This window comes from Osmerus eperlanus, chromosome 19 (genome assembly GCF_963692335.1).
Source record: "Osmerus eperlanus chromosome 19, fOsmEpe2.1, whole genome shotgun sequence".
Lineage (NCBI taxonomy): Eukaryota > Metazoa > Chordata > Actinopteri > Osmeriformes > Osmeridae > Osmerus > Osmerus eperlanus.
The window spans coordinates 241,305-264,455 of record NC_085036.1 but is presented as its reverse complement, the minus strand read 5'-3'; the positions used below and the strand labels follow the sequence as shown (position 1 = coordinate 264,455).

Sequence of the window (23,151 nt, the reverse complement as noted above, 5' to 3'; positions counted from 1 at the left end):
AAAAAGAATAATGGGTGTGTTTAACAAAAGCTTCTGAAGGCAAGACTAATCATATTTATATCATTTCTTATTGTGGTTATCAGTTAAAGTATTAATCTTCGTCTTTGCTCCAGATAGACATGTCAACAATCTATGCTCACACTTAACATAATGTAATATTTGCCATCATGTCATGAACGTAAAAACGTTCTTGACAGAAAAATCTAATCTGTTTTAAAATAACGGGACTAAACTATATTAATAACATTTCATGTATGTGTGACAACAATTTGCTAAACTTGCTACAACAGGGCAGACAACTCAAGCCATTTCTCCCTGTGTTCATTCAATATGGCTCATTCAGCTCCAGGTAAATCGGCTATCGGCCAATGAACTTTTGTGCTCGTGCCCTGTTAGTATCCGCGAGCACATTTGCAGGCAACTTTTATTGACGTAAGCAATTAAATGGGGTGCTAGTTTACCCATTTCGGATTGGTTTCAAATTTAGCAAAAATCTGGAAAAAATGTTTTATGAAAAAGCTAGTAGTATGAGCCAGGTTCGAGAATCGAACAAAAATTATTGGGGGAGATAGTTTTGTAAATGTTGACTGGAGTTAATAGAATAAAAACGACCGGAAGAGCCGGAAGTCTAACAAGAAATGCAATACCACCTACATCCACTGGGGCCGTTGCTTCAAGCCGAGGGGCGAGGGGTGGGGGTTGATTTTAACATTCGACAGCCAGTCAGTGATTCAAAAATTGAATTTAATCGCTTACAATATGATAACAAAAATCGACACAGTAAACGTATTTATTCATCAGTCCTTCCAAATTTTTGTTTATTTATTGTTTTGTTTTACTAATTTAGCATGCAATCATTTTACGACAGTTTGATCGCATGGGGACTGAGTCAGCACGCTTATGCGGACCTTGTTACCGACAGGGTGCACGGTTGGTCGTTTGGAACGTATGTTTAGTGTTGTGAACTTCTTTTCAACTAGACCCATCAGCATTCAAGTTAGTATTTTCTTACTTTGGAGAACAACACATTCGCAAAGAAACAGTGCGCGGTATTGCACAAATACCCCTGTTCGGAGAGCAGGTCTGACTTGGAAACAAACGAGATCCAGTTACTGTTTAAATATGTCCACAATTAGCAAGGGAATATCGTCTTCAAAATCTGACGCCGGGATGTCTCAAAGAATGGTCTGGGTGGATTTAGAGGTAAATTGTGAACATTAGTTAGGAAATTTGCTGCAGCCACTTGCCACACTGAAACAGTTCACCTTGCTAACTTAGCAGTAGCCTACAGTAGCTAACTGTTTGCCAGCCCATAAAATCAGTTTCCTTGCTGAATTTCCCGTCTGTGTCACTCTTGTTGCTCTGACTGAGAACGGTGGAGAACACTAAGACCGTGGAAATGGGAATGATGCACACGAATTTCAGTGTGAAATTCCGTTAGCATTTGCGTTCCTGTTCCTTTTGGAAGTAGATACTATTGATTCATTCAGTCATCAACCACGGTGTTTTCTGTTAATCTAATCCAAAAACCAAAACCATTGTGGCAAACCATCCAACACAATTTATTTAAAAATGTGTTAAATGGCTGAGGTTTCACGAAGAATATAAATCTGCACTGGTATTCTTACATCCTATGCTTGTAAAATATGTTTTGGAATGGGATTGGATTCTAATCCCATGTCTCTCACCCAATTACAGATGACAGGTCTTGACATTGAGAGGGACCAGATTATTGAGATGGCATGCATCATTACAGACTCAGATTTGAAAATTTTGGCTGAGGTAAAACATCTGCATAATTGCCATAAGGTTGGTTACAGTTTTCACAGACATAAGGATGCATAATAATGTTGCTCTTGTGATGACAGGGTCCTAATTTGATAATCAACCAATCAAGTGAGCTGCTGGACAGAATGTCTGATTGGTGTAAAGAGCACCATGGGCAGGTAAGGAAAAACTGCATCCTGCACAGTCAGATCTCAAGTTACACTTATTTTTTTTTCTGAAGGCAGTAACATTTATACACATATATTCCCAGACCATGTGGTCCTCAGGGGGTTTCCTGGCTCAAAATGAGGCGGAGGTGGTAACATCCTGATCATGTGTGCATGCCTTCAACTGGCTCAAGCGAACACTTTTTACAAGTAGCAATTATTGGTTCTAATATTTATGATAAAATAAAATGACAATTATCACGTTAAAGCATAAAAAAACAAAAGGTTATATACACATTTCATAATCTGCAAAATGTGGCTCTGTTACAGAGTAGTTGAACATCAAACCTCTTTAGAATCCTGTTAAATTTGCCTGAAAATGCCTAAACAGCATACCCAAAGTAAATTGAAAGCCGTTCTTGAACCATTGGTCTCTTTTGAAAGGTGACTCCGCAGGTCTTTCCCCTGTTGTCAGGACCCCTGTAAATCCTACTGGTGTTGAGTAATAGAAGCTTGAACACAATTAAATTGAACGTTTTATTTCTGCCTGGATTTTGTTTTGAAAACCCATGCCTGAAGAGGCCTAGAGGTGGTGGGTATTACCTGGAAGACAAAATTGGACCACAGCATGAAGCCTTACCTAATTCAAGTCAAAAGTCAAATATAATACCACAATATATTCATATTTGACACGTTTTTCTTAGAATACATCCAGGCGTTTTCTAAAAGGGCCTTATGGAGAATCCAAAAGGACCCTTGGTAACCAAGGTAAAATACTTAAGATAAAAAGGTATTATTTTTCATAATTGTTATCTCTAATGAAAGGTGGTACTTAGAACTATCATATAATATAGTTTTTTGACAAGCTCTGGTAAATATTCGAACCAGAACCAGAGCTATGACCAAATGAATGTGATTGAAAGGATGCCTAAGTCGGCAAATGTAAAATGATGCAACAAGAGATCATGGCTATTGATGGATGTAATACATTGTTTTGGACAAAATACTTTACATGATTAGATAGTTTTGATCTTTGGGAATGTAACCAGACCATTTTTGTTGAGATGTTTTGCATAACTGGACAACTCTGAGCCGTAATAGGTAAGAAGTCTGTTTTTTCTTTCACGTAGCTGACATGCTCGTGGGCGGACAAAGACGTTGATTGTAAAAATGGTTTATATCAATAGAATCACAAGAATCATAGCTTTCCAACAATATATGGCATGTGTAGCAGTCTAAAATATTATTTTGGTTTAGAAGATTTAGACAACTTAACAAGCTACAACCTGCCGGCGGCCCGTTGGATCACAATCTGGTTTTAAAGCCATTGTTTTCCCCTACACAGTTTACAACCAGAGGCAGAACATTTTTGTCTCATATTTTTCATTTTATAAAACCTCTTCATGAAGTCCTTGTAGTCCAAGGCCTCCTGGTCTGGTCCATCGATGGCCACATTGCATCAAGTATCTCTATAAAAAGTAGGTCCATCTGTTGCACACAAGTGTCTTAACCTTCTTTCTTTTTTTAAACATTCATGCCTTAAGAAACTGTAGTATTCTGATACATACTGTACATTAATTGTGATAGTGTTCTCAATCATTCATTACAATCTTGAGTGCAGAAATATTGATGATCGGAAGATGTTAATGAAACTATTTGGCGTCTTTAAATCAATGGACTAATGTTTTTCATTTTATGCTGCTAGCTAGCTAACCTTTAAAAAAAGCAAAGCTGAATACACTACACCAGGGGTACTCAATTAGAAACCCAAAAGGTCCACTAACCAAATTTCCATTCAGTCCAGGGTCCGGAACAATTATGGTTTATTTTTCTGGCCCTTACCTCAGAGTTCTGGGGGTAATTTTGTTCAAAGTGTCCATGCTTTGTGTCATAGTGACCATAGCCGCGGGAACATAGGATATTTTATCAGGGGGGTGCTGCTGGGGGGGGGGGTTCTTAATGTTGCGGGGTGGTAGGGATGGACTGGGTCATGCACATTCTGTTTGATGTGATGCTAGTTCGTGAGAATGCTAGGATACTTAATGCGAGCGCGCGTAGCACGCAAGACCATTTTTTTTTTTGCCTTTTATTTGAGCACAAAATAGTTTTTTGAGCTTTATGTAAAATAAACATAGCCGTTTTTCAATTGGTAAAACCTTGTCTAGTGAAGGTGATGTCTTTTTGTCTCTTAATGTTTCAGCCCCACCCTTACGTTTCTTAGCCTGGTTTTCCATTGTTATTCTTCTCCCGGTGTTCCCGATGGCCAGTCCACTACTGCGGGGCTGGGCTGTGCCGCGGTGGTGAATTTTCAAGTCATATCATTGGAAATTCTCGTGCTGTCAGGGCTACAGCACTCCCTAGTTCCCACGGCCATGATAGTGACGTTTCACATTAGCTACCACTATTGACAAGGGCAACCGTCTCATTAAACACATCGGTTTTGTGCGCCCCACCGGCAGTACAAATGCATACTTGTCTGAAATTAGGTATTTTTGGATTTGGATTTTCACTGGGTTTAGAGCACGCCATGTTTTTCGCTAAGGAAGAAACAGGTACTGTTAGCAAATCGATTAGCCTGCGTTGTTGCGAATGACACACACAACCTGACCCACAGAGGTTGCAACCAACTTTCAGTGAGTGAGTTGTCATGGTGATTACAGTTATTAAAGCTCCTGATTGGACCTTTGTATTGGACAGGTAAGATAGAAACCACATTTAGTTGTAACAAAAAGATGTGCCGGTTAAAATGGAAACGTTCCGTCAAAATGAATTAATTCCATAATAATATATCGGTTATAGGTCCGGGTCCGGATAGGGAACCGCCTGGGTCCGGACCCGGACCGCGGTCCGCCAATTAGTGACCCCTGCACTACACTGATGGGATGTAACGGAAACCTTTTTATGAAATCAGACTGGCTTGGATCCAAAAGACACAATATTCACCTGTATGAACTACCATGAAATATTAGGGCAGTTTTCGCAGCGCTTTTCCCGGTGCACTGTTCTTATTACGATACAGCTCCACCACATCGGCGTTGTGCTGAAATTGCAGTTATAAACAACAGAAATTCACTGATAGCACAATTGTTAGGAAATTGTGTTTTCCATGAAGACACCCGTCAGTTTTGTCGAGAGCTGGAGGCGGCACAGAATTTGACGAAGGCGACCGCCTCATAATTCTCAATGCAGGAAAAACTTTGGTCCTGTAAATGGACTGGAATCAGAAGAGATAGAATCTCTTTATAACTAGACTCTCATGGAATTTGACCTATTGTGTGTTGCAGTTATTGCTGTGTGTTTCTGTCTCCCCCAGTCAGGGCTTACACAGGCTGTCAGGGACAGTAAGGTCTCCCTGCAGCAGGCAGAGTACGAGTTCCTCTCCTTCATCAGACAACACACCCCACCTGGCCATTGTCCCCTTGCTGGTAAAAAGTCCTTATCTCTCTTTCCTCCTCCAGTGTTCTTTCATTCTGTTTGTTTCTTTTTGAACTCAACAATGAATTTAAAAGCAAAGAAAAAAGACACTTGGTGGTTGTCAGAATTTAAACATCATTATTATAAAAATGCATTCATTTTGCAGACACTTTCTATTAACTATGAACAGTTTTGATGCTTCTCTCCACATAGGCAACTCTGTGCATGCTGACAAGAAGTTCTTGGATAAATACATGCCGCAGTTCATGCACCATCTACACTACAGAATAATTGACGTGAGCACCATCAAGGAGCTCTGCAGGTGTGTTTATTTCCCACTTTATAAAGACTCAATACCAGACTGGTTATTCTTTCTTACCACATATTCAATACAATAATAGTTGCCACCATTATTTTGTCCACTGGCAAGTTCAACCCTGGGCTCCCTGTAACAGAAGCTGTCAATCAAGGTCCCTGTGGGTGTGATCACGTTGAAAGTGACCAATCATAAGAGGGCTAGTGCCTCACTTGGTTTCCGTCCCCAAATTGGGGGTCAGATGGCTGAGCGGTTAGGGAATCAGGATATTAATCAGAAGGTTGCGGTTCGATTCCTTGTGCAAAATTACGTTGTTTCCTTGGACAAGGCACTTCACCCTACTTGCCTCGGGGAGAATGTCCCTGTACTTACTGTAAGTCTCTCTGGATAAGAGCGTCTGCTAAATGACTAAATGTAAATTGCCAAGTCATGAAGACTTGATCAATTGCACAAGCTGTGTGACCTGTGAGAGTGCCAGTGTTCGCTAGACAGAGACTCTCGACTTTTTACTTTGTTTCTTGCTCGCAGCTGCCTGCACAACATTCAAGTTGTTGAATTTGTGCGCAAGGACGTGTGTGAGTTGCAGTTAATGTCTGTGCATGCAAAATAAAATCATTCGCTTTTAAGCATTTTTTATCGTGTTCACAACTTTCAACATATATCTGCCATGATCATTGATTATCATTAAGGTTATGTCGTTAATCAACTTGTCAGTATCAGTGGCTCTGTTGGTCAAGGTTTTTTTTACTGACAGTAGCAAACTTTCAATTAAGTTTTTTTCAGTGAACCCTAATCTATTGCAGCAGAGAGTTCTGTGTAGGATAACAATGTGTTTTTATGCTTAAAGACGGTGGTTTCCTGAAGAATACATGCTTGCACCACAGAAGAAAGCATCTCACAGGCAAGTCTGAAAACTATGATCAAAATGACATTGCATTTATTAATTAAACTGGTCCATATGAGTGGAAAACTCATGTTGATGAACTGTACAACAGTGTTTTCCCACAAGATTTTGTGAGACTATGGGGGGTGAATCTCAGACCCTCTAGTGGTTCTGGGGACATGCACCCCTGGAATACATTTAGTTGTATTATAAAGTTAAAAGCATCAATCTTTTTGGTCTTGTAAACAGTTTTGTGCTCTTAATAAATACTATTATGTATCAAACATATTGTCATATATAAATGACGATGACCTGATTCAAATGAATGGTCATTACCCGGCTTCCACAGAGCTTGATAACAACCCATTCATTTGAAACAGGTGTGCTGGAGCAGGGAAAGATCTAAAACATGCAGGACAGCGGCTCTCGAGGACCAGGGTTGTCCACCCCTGGTCTAGTATCCCAACATATCAACATTTTATATTTGGCTGACAAGATTTTTCTCCAGTCAAAAGTATAAACAAACACACACCAGGGCTCCAGACTAACTTGTTGCCTTGGTTGCACTGGTGCGCCTAACTTTTTTATTTAGGTGCACCAGCACAAAATTTAGGTGCACCCAAATTTTTCCTTGCGTCGCCACAATTTCAAGGTCACCTTTTTAGCACGCTCCATATACATTCATATATATTATGTAAATGATCTTAAACAAGAATAAGGTGTAGGTAAATATGTTTTTTATTTGAAGCGCAATCATACTGTATATATATAAAAAAAAATATTTTAAGTGCTTCACTGAGCTACCAAACTAAAACATTTTAAGCAAAATAAAACATTTCAAAATAGAAAGTGCTACTGTTTAAAAGTGCTTCCCTGAACTGAGACCTAACATTTCATGGCTCAAAGTCTAGCGGGTCCCACCTTGCTGTCGCATGCCCTTCAGATGGCCAACACCTGTAATTTGGCCTTCTTGCTCTATGGCCTTGGCTAAATCATCTTGCCACACTCTCCCTAGCATCAAAATCCTAGCTCCATGGGTTAGCTCCATGGCCCAGCTTCGTAACTCAGGGGTCCGCAATTCATTTTTACAAGGGGCCACATGAGAAACCTGAAATGTGTTGGAGGGCCTCATCAATTTGCTCACTATTAATTTTCTCCCATGTAAAAAGCAATAAAGTATATATTTTGATTAACTGCTACTGGTTATCAGAAGAATAAGGATATTCTGTAAATATTTATATAAATATTTTAGATTTTGGTGTAGGTCAAATAGGAAATATTATAGAAGTAACTAGAGAGGGTACAATCTCTGGGGAAATTGTAGGGTGTGCTTGCTTGCGTCGGTTGCACAGGGGTCCGTTTTTGAATGACATTTTTACAACTGATATTTCTGTATATTTTATATAAAAATGCATACTTATTATTTATAAAGATTACATAGGTTTAAAAGCATTTTTTTGTGCTGCTCATTTACAACTGAAAATACGAGGGAAGTGTAGAATTAAATATGATATCTTCTCATTTCCCCTGCAAGAGGCAGCCTCATAGCTGAATCAAAACAATTTGGCAGACCGGTGTAAAAAAGGACCTAATATCTATGACTTAAACGTCCATGTAAGTTTTCCCTTCTCGTGATATTTTCAGGCATTTAGCCTACTCATATTGCATTCATTCATTAATAAAGAACCCCCTTTGAAGATTATTCTACGACGTTACCGGCAGTAGAAGATGGAATCGCGATTCAAACAGTACCATCTGCTGTACCAGAAGCTGCCCCGGTAAATTCTACTACTACAGTACAGTACTAGACTACTGCTGTGTCGGTCTTGGTAGCGATTGCGTTGGTTGAATTGGATTTAACGTTCCGTTGTACGGTTTAGGCTGAAATTAATTACTTTCATGAACAGATTGACAAAGTTTAGGCTGTGGCAATGAAGTTCAGGTTAGTAGTCAGATAGTTTCACCTATTGAAAGACTTTTGATTTAAGTAAGGGGAGTGCCAAACATGTTCTGTCGCCGTTTGACTTCCTAAACAACTGTGTAGATGTTTTTGTAGTGTGTCTCGCGTAGGCTACTACAGCGTTGCAGTGAGCAACACTGGTTTGAAACCACAGGGAATTATAATTTCACCAACAAATCGTTTACTTGTAATGTAATGTCATAATAAATCCTACAACGAAAATGTATTTGTGAGGAATGTTTATTTTAACGATTGAAAACAGATGCATCATAGACCACTGTAGTATGTGTTGCCCGGGCAACAGAGGCTAATGTCATGCTAATGCTTCAGTGAAATAGTAGACTACCGTTTCCGAAAGTAGATGTGGGCCTACTTCCTTAACAATATCAGCTAATATTGTACATTACATTTCACAATTGTGTTTCACATCACAAAGTAAAATGAGTAAATAGTCACCCTGGCCTCTTTGCTTGTGGCGTTTCTGCAGCTGCCTTGCAGTAAAGCTATAGTTAGCCTAGCTATCCCCCAAGTTAACAGATGCGAAACGAATGTTCTGCTACAGGTAGTCACGTGTTTTCGTGACGTTAGTGACGTAGTGACGTTAGTAACGTCAGTGACTGGCTATTAAATTAGCCACCGTTAGCTTCACTTTTCGCCACAAAAACTTAACTTGAGCCTAAACCATGCACCGGAACGTAAATCCCAATAGAAGCAACTCAATCGCTACCAAGACGAAACTTTTGACACCTAGGTTGTCTATGTAGGCCAAATATTGACTGAGTTTTAGGGGGAAAAAAGAATAATAATAATAACTAGAAACGGCTGTTCCTGCGAAACAGCAGTGAGAATGCTGAAAACCTGAATGGGGATAGCTGACCATGCTAAAAAAGCTGAAAATAGTGAAAATTTAGTAGAAAGATATAATCTGAAGCTTCAAAGCAACCGAAAGGTATTTTTGAAAGGGGCTGGAGCAGCATTCCAACAATGATTTGAAAGGATTTACCATTACTTTTAAAGGGAGAATAATTTGCACAAAAACCTTAATATTTTAAAAAGTATAAAAGTGAGAAATTAGAAAATACCCGCAAGCTGAAATGAATTTCAAAAATGTGTGAGTCACACAAAAGAGGCAGTGTGGAAGCTGAACTGCATCATGACAAAGCTAAGAGCTAAAATAGCCTACAATGTGGGAGAAGCTGAAAGCTGAACTGTTAAACAGAAGAAGTAGGCTAGCTAGTCGTAACAAGAATATTATCGTTTTAACAGATGAAATTATAGTTGGGATAGTATTAGCAGTAGCAGATGTAGCCTATGCGTTTACTCGGCTTTCTTAGTTGGATTCAATGTGTTGATGGAATGAAACATACAGCAGTAGGGCCGATACAAGAAGACACGGCGACACTTTGTTGCAGAAGGATGATGGTGCAAGTTTTGTCCGTGGAGCATACAACGATTAATAAAAAAGAATCATGTAGACGTGTTTGAGTAATCGCATAACTAATTACACATGTAAACGGAGTAATCGTATTATTGGCATAAACCGACAATTGCTAGTAATCGTGTTTCTCATGGTCAAGTAAACGTACCAATCACCTGTGTGAGAGACTGAGTGGTGCGTGTCTGTCGTTACGGTGATGGTGCAGCTATGATTGCTAACGCGCTGAGGGCAGAGAATAAGAGAAATGTAGCTAGAATACACACCTCAAACAAGATAACCTAGACACAAAACTGTACGTCCAATCCAAAATATAAGGATATTTTCCGAGACCCAAGACTCTGCCGAAACCAGAGATATTCTTTATATGTCTGTGCAGTCAGAAATACGACTCTACCTGCAGTTTCAAAAACGTGTTCCTTTTGCTTTCCTGGTGCTTGTTTGTTTGGTTGCCACGGTGATGGCGCAGCTGTGATACCTAACGAGCTAGGCAGAGAGAAAAACGAACATTTACCTAGCATCCACACCTCAAACAAGTTGACCTAGACGCAAAACTACGCGTCCAATCAATAAAATGAGGATATTTTCCGAGACCCAAGACTTTGCCGAAACCAGAGATGTCCTTTATATGTCTGTGCGGTCAGAAATACGACTCTATCGGCAGTTTCAAAATCTTGTTCCTTCTTGCTTTCTCTGACTGATTTTACTCACCTCTCCATTGAAGTTAGTGAGAGAATTTGAAAGGCTGCTCTCGCTTCAAGGCTCATAGCTGAAAATCTGTAAATGTGAGCTCTTTAGTAGTTACATTGGTTACAATGCTTAACAGCATTCTCACAATAATAATAATATATATGTGAGAGAACAAAGGTTGTGCCCTTGCCGAAGGCAAAGCACACCCAATAAACAGTATAAACAACAACAACAGTGTTTCATTTTATTTGTAACCAGTTAATCTTCACAAACACTGAAAAGTTGTTTTGCAGTATGTTAAAGATGTGGAATTGATCAACTTTATACAAAAATCAATACGTTTTTTCAGTTCATTTTGTTCTGTGAGAGAAATCCAGTGGGCTTGAACAAGTGCATCGAAATCTGTCTTAATGTCTGAGGTGGATATGCGAAGGACAGCTGACAGGTAATGATCAGGGTCTGCAGTTCAACTAGCAAACCATCAGCCAGCCCGCGCCCACTGAATCAGTCAAGTTCTTATTATGTCCGCGTTAGTTTTTTTTCTTCACAGCTTTCACTTTGACCTCAGTAAACAGATACTTAGAAGTCCATGTCTTGTTAAAAGTTAATCAGTGGCAAAGTTTTTCATTTTCGAGGGCTAACCAACAGCTAACTCTCCTGTCGGTGAGGTTGCGCAAGCGCACATATATAAATCGCCTGATCACTGTAGTCTTTCAGGACTACATATTTACCACCGCTCAACACATTTATTTATTTTAAATTTTTGATTTACCTCACGCGGGCCGGATTGAGACAGCCTGTGGCCGGTTATGGCCCGCGGGCCATACAATGCCCAGGTCTGCTAAACTGACTCTCTGGTGCTCAGGGGCCTGTACTACGAATCAAGATCAACATGCTCTGGATCACTTTCAGTTACCCGGCTACGCGAAGCGTAACAATCGCAATCACAATAAGTGGTATCACGACGGCGGTTATCAACTCTCTAACTCAACCCAGATCTTTCCAATCTAGAGACGTGCGCGTTCACATAAAGGGGCGGTGTTTGCACCGTATGTCCAATCGCAAACATGGACAAAACAAGAGCCGCACATTTCACGCAAGAGGAGCCGACAATAATCTTCCAAACTTTGTCTACTCCTCCTGCGTGAAATATTGTAATACAAACATATCAGGAATACAGACATATAATACAGACAAAAATCAACAAAGTCGCTGCTGCCAAGCTGCAGAAAATAGCAGACGCTGTAAATGCGTAAGCTACATGACTTATTGATATCTTGTGCCCCAGGCACAAGATGTGACCACAATTACACGTGTGCATTCCATAACGTTAAACTTGTGTTGCTGTATTATTTTAGTTGCAACCCTGGCAGTGGCAAACGATCGTGGGAGCAAATAAAAAATAAATATAAAACCATAATTCAAAACGGTAAGTAGCAGTAGGCAATACCTACTTGCACATATTTTAATGCTAACAAGTACAAGGCTGAATTGCCTGAGTCAGTCCCTTTTGTAGGATATTGGTATAGCTACAAAGGGCCTATAGAACAATGAAATTGCTTGCAGCCAACAGGAAGAAAAATACGGCATGAAAACTGGGGGTGCCCTCCTCCACAGGACTTCACTCCTGCTGAGGAGCTGGCCCTCTCCAGCCATCAGGGTCGCGCCATGATGGAAGGAGTGGAGGGGGCATTTCTTCAGACCCTGGTGGCAGTAGCTCGGAAACCCAAGCATATGTATGTTTCAAGTATGTGACTATCTATGTGGTCTATGTGACCATGTTCATTCAACAATTATTTATGAATATTGTAGGAGTGAAATGTATTACTGTTCTCTGCAGTGACAGGAAATACAGTGGTGTTGCTGCCACCACCCATTGTTGTCCCACTGTGCCATACAGAGGTAACAGTGAAACTAATAGTCATACGCCAGTATGTATGCCATATGTGGTTGCTGGATATTGATCAAATATGCCATTTACTTTCTCAAGTGGAGGTCCTAGATGATCAGGAAACTGTGTCTGCCTGCTCAGAGAGCATTTTGGGGGTACACTTTTGAGTAGATATAGTAGATATAGAGTATAAGAGGCTCGATATAGAGTATGAGGCTTTTAATTAAAAAAAACAAGGCTGGCTTTTCTGTGTTCCTAGGGAAGGGAGAACACATAAGGATGTATTTGTTAAACGTTTTTCGACGTTTTGGTCTTTTTATACCTTTTTGTGGCTTTTTTGTTGTGCATTTTGAGTCTTTTGTGGGGGTTTTCACCATTTCTTTCTTTCAATGTCCTATTTATTCTTTTTGATAAATGCTATAAAAGTGCATGAAACATCCAAATTCAATGAAAGTAGTGAAATGATGATTTATTTAACTTGTGAAGAGCATTGTATGGTACCATACACATTGTTCTTTTCGGTTTGAAATGTTTTGGTTGAAAGAAACACACATTTCTGATATGGAAATGATTAGAAAAAGGCACTAAGCAACCCAAGGACAACAGAATGGGTTAAGGGGAGATACCCCAGTGAATAGGGATAACATATCAACATGAAACCTCCCCAGTTGATAACTAATATTAGGTCAAATATTGTTTTCATTACTAGTTTCCTGTAAATGTATGTTTAAATGAGGTAATGATGCATTAAGTTGTAAAATATGATATAATGTGCATACATTTCCAGAACGGAAATCAGAACATTGCATGTAGACAGAATGAAAATCCTTGTTTCATTTTGTCAACATATTAGAGTCCAAAGTTGACTCTAATATGTTGGCAAAGAAGCGTAATTCCCTCTGCTGAGAATCTATATCTTTCATAAAGATACTCATGAGCATGAGTCATTAACGGCATTATCCTCAAGAATGAGTTAGTGGGCGGGGCTTTTATACCGGTTGATCTCTGATCTCCAACTTAACCTGCTCCCGACCAGGTTAGCCGTTCAGCATGTGTTACCATGGCGATCTACCCCGGTAACAAGTGATCCTCCGTCGTAGTACAGAAAACCCTGGGTTGAATCTGAAGTTACCTCGCTAACGCCAAATCTTGATTCGTAGTACAGGCCCAAGGTCGTAATTTCAATCACACAGCACGGAGCTACAGGAATATCTGGACCACAGCCAATAAGAGGCAAAGACCCGCCCCATCTCTGTCTCTGATTGGTTTAGACCACGATATGATCCAACCATGAGTGTCAGTTCCGTCTTAGGATAACAAACGCTTTGTTTGTGGAGAGACAGCGGATGCGAGGAGGTTAGGTGCACCGGTGCGACCTAGGAAAAAATTGTCGCACCCGTACACATTTTGGTCGCATAGTGCGACCAAAATGGTCGCACTCTAGAGCCCTGCACACATTATAAACATTCAATGGTCTAATTAGATCCAGTTATACTGGCAAACATGTAATGTTTCATTTATTGTCAGAACATGGTCCAAGTATTGCTAAAATGAGAGAGACGTATAATTGTTTGGAAATTCTAGGCTATAGGGCTTACTTGATGTTAGCCTGTTGATGCTTAGCCTATTCAATTGAACAACTTTTGGAATGACAAGACACAGTGGATAATGTCAGAAATAATATCAAACTGGTTGAGAATGTGTATTTTGGTTTTATGTAGGCTATTGTATTACTGTAACATTGGGACTCCGGTTTCAAGTGTTGATGGCGGGTTACGCAAGAGCAGTAGCGCATGTAAAAAGAGAGTTGCATTTGATAAATCAATAGGCGGCCTATCTACTACAGCTAGCCTGACAAATCATTTAGAATAGCGGATTAGAGCAGTGGTAAATAAAATACCAACAAGAATATTGCAGGGGATTTTGGCAAATTTCTTTGGGCCACTACCCACACGGTTAGCTGTGTTGCTCATTCCACGAATGCACGATCCTTAGAAGTTGTACCTCGTTGTAAAGGTGACTAATCAGGCTTTCCAATGATATAAAATACTTTTTTTGAGGAGTTTATAAACTATACATAAACTAAACACATTAAGTTTATTTATAAACTATATATTAAACTTTGTCTGAATAACAGAAGACTTGCATACGGGAGCCCTTGCAACATCTGCTGATAGAAAAGAGAATCGGAGCCTTGGAATGCAAGAAAAAAAATTGCCAAACGCGCACCTGGCAGCTATTTAAAGGGGTCATTAACTGATTTTATAGGGTATTTCACAAAGTTCCTTTAGGTCTCCAAATAGGGTATGTAACATTGGTTGGGCTGAAAAAGGCCCGGGTGCTGTTCTATGTACCCTAATGCACCCTGAGAAACAACCCTGGAATTAAACGAGGTTTTCTCCCTTTTATGGTATGCTCATGAATATATAGATGAGCTGCGAGCTGATTGGTTGGTTTACAACGAGTGAAGCTGCGGAGCAAAGATGCAACACAGCCAACAGCACTCACTGAAACATCGAAGGTGGAGACTTGAAATAAAAACGTACAAATTAATCTATTGTGTCTACAACACTGTTTTCAACAGATTGACTAGATATCATTTGAAAGGATAACGTTGGTTGTTTCCACGTCTGTTGTCGAAGCAAACGGGATCGAATTAGGTGGGTAACATTACAGCTTAGCAACCAAACTATCGTGATTAGGGATGCACCGAATCCAGGATTCGGTTTTGGATTCGGCCGAATATTGGGCTTTGACGGGGTTCGGTTTCGGCCGAACCTTAGAATTTTTTCCCACTGAACCGAACCCTACCAGAGCCCGTCTACTGAGAGCCGGTCCACTCCCTATTAAGCCCCATTGTACCGAATTTGGTTGCAGTTCCACCAGAGTTCCACTGGGGGTGATCGCTGGCATGAGTGCAAAATGAATGGGAGTCTATGGAGCTAGACGGCTAAATTTGTCTGTTTCGCCTGATTGTTGTTGAGAAATCTCTGATTTTATTGTAGTTTTTGCAAGTTCAACATGGATTATAGGTCGAAAGTTGAATGAACGAGAACTTATGTCCTTTCGATTTCTTACAGGGTGAGGCGTTGTTGCCCATAACACGCTAGCATTCTGCTAATGAATGCTGATTGTATGACGTCATTGACATTTTAAAAGGCTTTTTAGAACAAAAAAGCGACTTTAAAAAAAATCGAACACCCAGCAGTGTGTAATTTCTTTGCCCCCCTTTCAAATGCAACATTCAAATTACTAGACAAAAAATTATATCCTGAGAAGTGGATTTTGAGGGGTATAGCTCCATAGAACTCCATTCATTTTGCACTCACTGGTGAGCGCCCTCATATGAAACCAGAGTGGAACTGCAACCAGTTCAGAACCCGGAAGTTTCCCGAGTGACAGTTCTCCCCATATTAGACATTCTCTGACCCTACACTTGCGCTATGCGCGCTACGCTGGTCGACGTAATGACGCCACCGTTGATTACGGGAAGGTGTTAACGTAGGTGGACCATTCAATGCAGTAAGCTGAGAGAAAGTGAAAATAGAACTTGAGCATAAAAAGTGTTGTTTGGCAGTCCTTTCAGTCAACAGAAGGCGATACAAGTAGAGCTACATGTTCAATTTACAAAGCCGATTTGTCTCGTGGTGGCAAGGACCCTAAACAATACACATCTCCGCTTTTAAAACATTTGCGTATGAAACATCCAAAAACAATTCAAGAAATCTAAAAGGCTAATATTTTGGATATTGATTGGATCTTGAAATAGGGTAAAAATAGGCATATGGTAATTGTCAAAATAGTTTTGCCCACTTGTCTTCCTGGCATAATGTTGCCTAGGCCTTTTTTTCAGTTAAACTAAAATAAAATGAATACTGTGGACGTTGTTTACATCATAAATGTGTTAACTGTGTTAATGGACTGATGATGTGAGTAGGATTCGGTATTTGGTTTCAGATTCGGCAGAATCTCAACCAGTTGATTCGGTATTCGGCCGAACCCCAAAATCTGGATTTGTTGCATCTCTAATCATGATTCAACTCAGCTTCAATTAGCTCTAGGCTAGCTATCTTTCTGAAAAATAGAATAAAAAAAAACCTGACAAAGATCTGGACAAACATGCATCGTGAATTGTAGATTTACATGACAACACAGAAATGAAATGAAACAGTCAGGAACATGAAATAACGTTAGCATTGCTAATAACTAGGGTTGCAAAATTCAGGGAATATTCAAAGTTGGAAACTTTCCACGGGAATTAACGGGAATTAACAGGAATAAACTGGACATTTTGGGGTAATTTAACTGTATTTACCTTGTCATAAGCAGACATGCATGCAAACATTTATAATACAACTTTTGTGTGGACATACATCCTACTCTCACTGCTGTAAAAAGTTAGTGTACTGTATACAAATAAACTTGGTATTAAAATGAACATGGCTTCAGTTTACCAAGTAATCAATATGCTAGGTAATGACAAACAGTGTTGTGAAACTTTCTACATGAACTAGTTCAGTTCATAGTTCACAAATTTTAAAATGAACTAGTTCAGTGCATAGTTCATAATTCAAATTTTTTAACTAAGTTCACAGCTCCAAAAATGTCTTGCAATATGTTGCGAGGTATAATTGAAATCTCGATCTCTCTGCAATACCGCTCTTGGCCTCTACGCAATTCGGCGCTCTCACACTTGCCAGGCATATGGCTGAAACGTTCAGACGCACCACGTTCAAAAACAACAGAACGGTTTAGATTTATGTTTCTGGCAGACAATGTTCCCAACCAGCTGCATTCAGGGTCCAGCTGAGCTAGGCGTGCATAGTCTTGTTCTCAACTACATTGAAGTTCCCTGTTACATGCTTTTGCAAAAAAAAATCAAAATTCCTGAGCCAAAATTCCCGTGGAAACTTTCCGGAAACTTTCCGCCCCTTTGCAACCCTACTAATAACTGTTAGCGACTACATCATACTACAGCTTGCGGATGTGATGAACATAATGAAATAAGGTCGGAAAAGCACCTCTTTTCAGCAACAGCTTCATAGCAAATCCTGCTTTACATTGTCCCAGGTTTTCAAAACTGTCCTCTGTGAAATGGTTCGAGCAAATGTGCAATTGAGGGTCAAACTGCACAGGGATCTTCTCATAGACAAATATCACAGCCACTCTGTGTCAACATTCCCTGTACAGCCTGGAACACTGAATTTACGACCATAGTCAATTTTTTATATCCTTCAAAAACGTTATTCTTTGTAATTCTGGGAAAGTACACAGAGCAGCGCGCAGCAAATTTTGGGGTGTGACAAAGGTACAGACCAGAGGTGCAGAGAGCAGCAGTTTCAAATTGTGAGATTTGCATAGGGAAAAGGTGTCAATGGACTTTGATGTTCATTGTATGTCGATTTTACCCACCGAACTGTCGTTATTCAACTATGACAAGGTAAACTCGGTTTGCAGTGAGTGACTCCTTTAACAGTAAGCAGGAGTGAAATAGCCTCAAATTAGCTTTTCCCGGTGGGATTTAGAAAATTTTAAAATTCTGGGTGATAAAACACACAACTAGGAAAAGTCAAGAAAGCAGGGTCGTGGAATTTGATCGAGTGCGAAGATACAATAAATGTTTCTCTTCACTGGGTCAAAATGGCGCTTCTAGTGTTAGTGACTGACCTAATTAAACAGAGGTCCAGCTGTGTCACAATTAGTGAAATGGATATCACCTGAGTGCAGTTGATGTGTGTCAAGTGATTGTAGTATAAGGACACCTGTGTCTGGGAGTTCCAGTCTTTGGTTCATCAGTATTCCTACTACAATTGCAACATGAAGACAAAAAAACAGTCCAAGCAACTCAGAGAAATGATAATTGAAAAGTAAGTCAGGAGATGGCTACAAAAAGATTTCCAACTCACTGGACATCAGTTCAGTTCAGTTAAATCCATCATTGAGAAATGGAAGGAGTATGGCACTTGTTTAAATCTGCCCAGAGCTTGCCGTCCTCACAAACTGAGTGACCGGGCAAGCAGAAAACTGGTGAGGGTGGCCACCAAGACACCTACGACCACTCTGAAGGAGTTAAAAGCTTCAGTGGCTCAGATGGGAGAGACTGTACATACAACAACTGTTGCCCGGGTTCTTCACCAGTCAAAGCTGTATGGGAGAGTGGCAAAGAGAAAGCTAACACCAGCGAACACCAACTCTGCACATCACCACAAACACACCATCTCCACCGTGAAGCATGGTGGTGGCAGCATCATGCTCTGGGGATGCTTCTCAGCAGCAGGCCCTGGAAGGCTTGTAAAGGTAGAGGGGGGAGCATGAATACAGAAAAATATCACCAAATCCTGGAGGATAATCTGACTCAGTCTGCAAGAGAACTTCGTCTTGGGAGAAGATTTATTTTACAGCAAGACAACGACCCCAAGCATACAGCAAAAGCTACACAGAAATGGTTCCAAGACAACAAGGTGAATGTTCTGGAGTGGCCAAGTCAAAGCCCAGATCTCAATCCAATCGAGAATTTGTGGCTGCACTTGAAAAGAGGTGTTCATGCCCGTTCCCTGAGCAACCTGACAGAGCTTGAAATGTTTTGCAAGGAAGAATTTAGAAAAATTGCAGTGTCCAGGAGCCTCATGTATAAACGGTACGTACGCACGAAAAGCTTGCATACACTGGTATTCATGCACACGGTGTGATGTATAAAAATTAACTTGACGTGAGAATGTGCGGGCCGTCACAGAAACTTTTGAGCAGACGTAAGAATGTGCGGACCGTCCGCAAAGTCTTGTCTGGCTCTGTAACGTGGCGAATTCGAACTGAAAAGTGCCAAAACTCACCAAAGATTACAAAATAAAGTTTCCCCTACAGTTACTGTCATAAGTCTATGAAGTTGACTATTCATAAAACATAAAAATAAAACTTTGATCATTAATGTGGATGATCACATCAAAACCCAAACGGGAAATGCTACTGTTTAATCCGCCACCACTTAAGAACTTCTGTTAAACTTGTGTGTCAAACGAACAACAAAATCACTCAGGAAATGCATGTCACGCTAACCCTATAGCTGCCATGCTGTTACGATGCGCCACTACTCGTTTCTTAATTTCGAGTTTTACATCGGACCATTTCTTCTTAATTTCTGCCATGGTCCGGTTCTCCGAACCCACAGCATTTACGACCCTATAATAATAATTGTATTTGTAATGCACTTTATATTTAGCTAAATCTCAAAGTGCTACAGGTTAAAAACAATAAAGGGCGCAAGTAGTGACAGTTTTCCACTCTGCCGACTTTCTTTTGTTGCTAATACCTGATGACAGGACACATTTTCTCGCCTCCACCTCTGTCGTTAGAACCTCGATCTCACAGTCTGTGAATTTTCTTTTTTGCGTGTTTAGCCATTTTATTTCAGACAAAGAAAGGACCGCAGGAGCGCATTTATAGTTCATCTGCATATTCATTTATGGGAGGAGGCAAGGCGGGGTCAGTGGATCGTTCACGTGCGGTCAATCTCACGTTGATTGTGATTTATAAAGGAAAGGTGCACAGGACCTGGCGTATGACCGGTTTTATACATGTGAATATTTCTATGCGTAGGTACTTTTCAAGTTTTGTCCGTACGCCAACTTCTGGTATGAAAGCTGCGCAATCTTTTATACATGAGGCCCCTGATGTGCCAGCCTGATTGAGACATATCCACACAGACTCAGTGCTGTGATTGCAGCCAAAGGTGCATCTACTAAATACTAAATACCACCGCTCCTCATCTCCCTCCACTGGCTTCCCATCATGGCCCATATCAGATTCAAGACCCTGGTACTGACTTTCCGAGCAGTGAACGGGACTGCACCCGACTACATCAAGTCTCTCCTCCAGCCTTACACCCCCACCCGCCACCTATGGTCGTCTTCTGACAACCGTCTGGTGGTCCCACCTCTCAAGAGCGCCCGCTCCCAACCCAAGCTCTTCTCCTGTCTGGCTCCCCAATGGTGGAATCACCTCCCCACCTCCATCACAGACACTGACTGTCTTCCCACCTTCAAGAAAAGGCTTAAGACACACTTGTTCTGGGAGTACAACGATACTTAGGAATGATTTGCTGGACCTGATATTAGTTTCCTCCAGGAACACAATGACTCTTACTGAGGGACTTGTTGCTCTTGTTGGTTAGCTATAACTGATTTAACTTGTCTAACTTGTACTCGCTGTGAATTATATTATTGTTGCTTGCTTTTTCTACAGGTACACTCTTGCCCTTTTGAGGTTCATGTTGTTTAATTTTTAACTTGTTTAACAACATGCTCTTATGGTTCTTCCCATTGGCACTTATTTGCTTTTCACAATTTATGCTTCATGTTTGGCTACTCGCAATGTTTTGGGGCTATGTCGTTGTTATGATCAGTGACCTATGCACTTTTGTAAAGCTCTCTCTTGGAAGTTGCTCTTGGTAAAAGCGTCTGCTAAATGTAATGTACATGTAAATACTGACCAGAAGGGGGTGAATATTTATGCAATCACTTTAGATTATTACACTTGACATTATTTTTAATGTATTGACAATTTTTTGTAAAAATCAGTTTTCACTTTCAAAGTTGTGTGCAAATAAAAAAAGCTAAATATATTGACCATGATTTCATGTATAAAAGCAACAAAAGGGGAAAACATCCAAGGGGGGTGAATACTTTTTAAAGGCATTGTACATAGGTCTTTATTTGCACCCTGAATTTTGACATGACATTTTCCTTGGCATAAGAAAAAACGGTTCTACTGCCCTTTTAAAGTTGAATTATTCTGTGCTGTGGGAATATTAAGCTTAAACCGGTAGTGTTACTTCTGCCCTATGGGGCAAAGCTCAACGATATATAAAGGTGGTTATGGAGATAACTCCAGTTCGGGAGAATGTTTTGGGAGAATGAGCAGCCCTCATACACCTTTAATTTATTCTAGCCACAATAAAGACTTTGGTCTTAGGAAGGCTAATGTCTTGTGACCAAATTTGAAGTGGTGAATAAAGGTTAGGTTATAATAGAAGTAACCCATAAACATTAGTGCAAGTGCCATAAAGAATACAAATGTACACAGATTCCTAATTTATACAGAATCAGTTTGAGGCTTGAATGTTTTTGTTTTTTCTCCAGAGCACTGGATGACATTGAAGAAAGTATTAAGGAGCTGAAGTTCTACAGAGCAAATATTTTCAAAGCAAATATGGAAGAAAAACAGACCAAGATTGTGGAGAACGGGGACAATAACAAGAGTGCATAAAGGGTCCCACTCTGGAGTTGGAAAGGGAATATTGGGTGTAAATCTAACTTGCCCAATCTGTTGTTAGTTTGAACTTCTGTGCACAGGTTTTCAAGAGCAGTATTTATAAATTCCAATTAATACTTGTATGCTTTGTTCAGTAGTTTGTTTTGTTGTGAATGAAACAAGTCCCATTTCTTCCCTATTGAAAGATTCTCATCAATGCAACAATTTATTTGCAACTTATTTGAATAATTTGGACTAATCACTATTTACGGTTATGAAGTAAGATTGGTGCCGAAATTATATCATTAAATAATTAAATAATTTAAAAGTGAAATGTTACCTTAAATAATTAAATAAAAACATAATTATTTGTGTCCATATTTGATCATTTATTTCAGTATGTATTTATTTCAACATTTATTTATTTCAGTATTTAATTATTTTTTGTCACATTGAATAATTTCATGACACATTTCATGAAATTTGGTTCTGTGAAATAATTATATCTGTCAACTTCAGACATCAGTGGCAGTGGGTGGGATTATTGTTTATTATTGTTTATTGTTGAAAGGATCTCCATTAGCTGCCACCAAAGTGGGATGAGCTCATCTTCCTGGGGTCCAAAAAAAAAAGTAACAATGATAATCTAAAAGCAGTAAACATTGTAGACATCATTATAAACATCATCAGAAATGATTCAGAATAAGTTATTACATTAATACAGTAAATATGTCCATTCCCTATTCACAATTTTAACCCTTGTGTTATCTTCGGGTCATTCTGACCCATCAGTCATTGTGACCCACCATCGTATTGCCACAACTTTACCGCATACAAAAACAAAGTGAAGCATTTTCTTTTAACTGTTGGGCTGTCTCAGACCCCCCACATTGCAAAGGTTAAAATAAAAATATTTGTATTTGTTTTTGTATTGGGTAAAATTTGGTAAACACAACGATGGTTCGTTATGAACCTTTGGGTCATGTGACCCGAAGGCTGCACAAGGGTTAAATAGTGCATTCTCAGATAGTACCTGAAAGAGACTTTGCTTTTCATTTGACGTATATTCAGTGGGCAATTATTGCTATGATTGATGGCCCGATAAATAACTGTTCTCTTTATAGCATTTGATTTTGGGCATGGTAGCATCATCTGGCCATATACAATCCATAGTTTACACGTTTGGTTTGACAAAATTCACCCAATAAGATATTCTTATATAACCAAATTGTTAGGTGTGACCAGGTTCATTATCATTTGGTTATATAAGAATATCTTATTGGGTGAATTTTGTCAAACCAAATGTGTAAACCCAACCAGTCTCGATCAGTTGATAGCCTTCTTGGTAGAAAGTGACACTGGTAGTGGCGTATTTCTGATAT

The 23,151-nt window shown here is 39.8% G+C and overlaps 1 protein-coding gene across 2 annotated transcripts; it reads left to right on the top strand.

Moving 5' to 3' along the window:
* The first annotated feature begins 703 nt into the window (after positions 1-703).
* Positions 704-22,119, top strand: smfn (small fragment nuclease). Of its 2 annotated transcripts, none has more exons than XM_062486057.1 (7): positions 704-996; positions 1,699-1,782; positions 1,869-1,946; positions 5,248-5,359; positions 5,562-5,670; positions 6,512-6,565; positions 21,658-22,119. In XM_062486057.1, the coding sequence occupies exons 1-7, from the start codon at positions 901-903 to the stop codon at positions 21,782-21,784; spliced, it is 660 nt and encodes a 219-aa protein (XP_062342041.1). In that variant the 5' UTR covers positions 704-900; the 3' UTR covers positions 21,785-22,119. The 2 variants fall into 2 exon arrangements, with proteins under 2 accessions (XP_062342041.1, XP_062342039.1); XM_062486055.1 differs by having other exon boundaries at positions 706-1,203.
* The last annotated feature ends 1,032 nt before the right edge of the window (positions 22,120-23,151 follow it).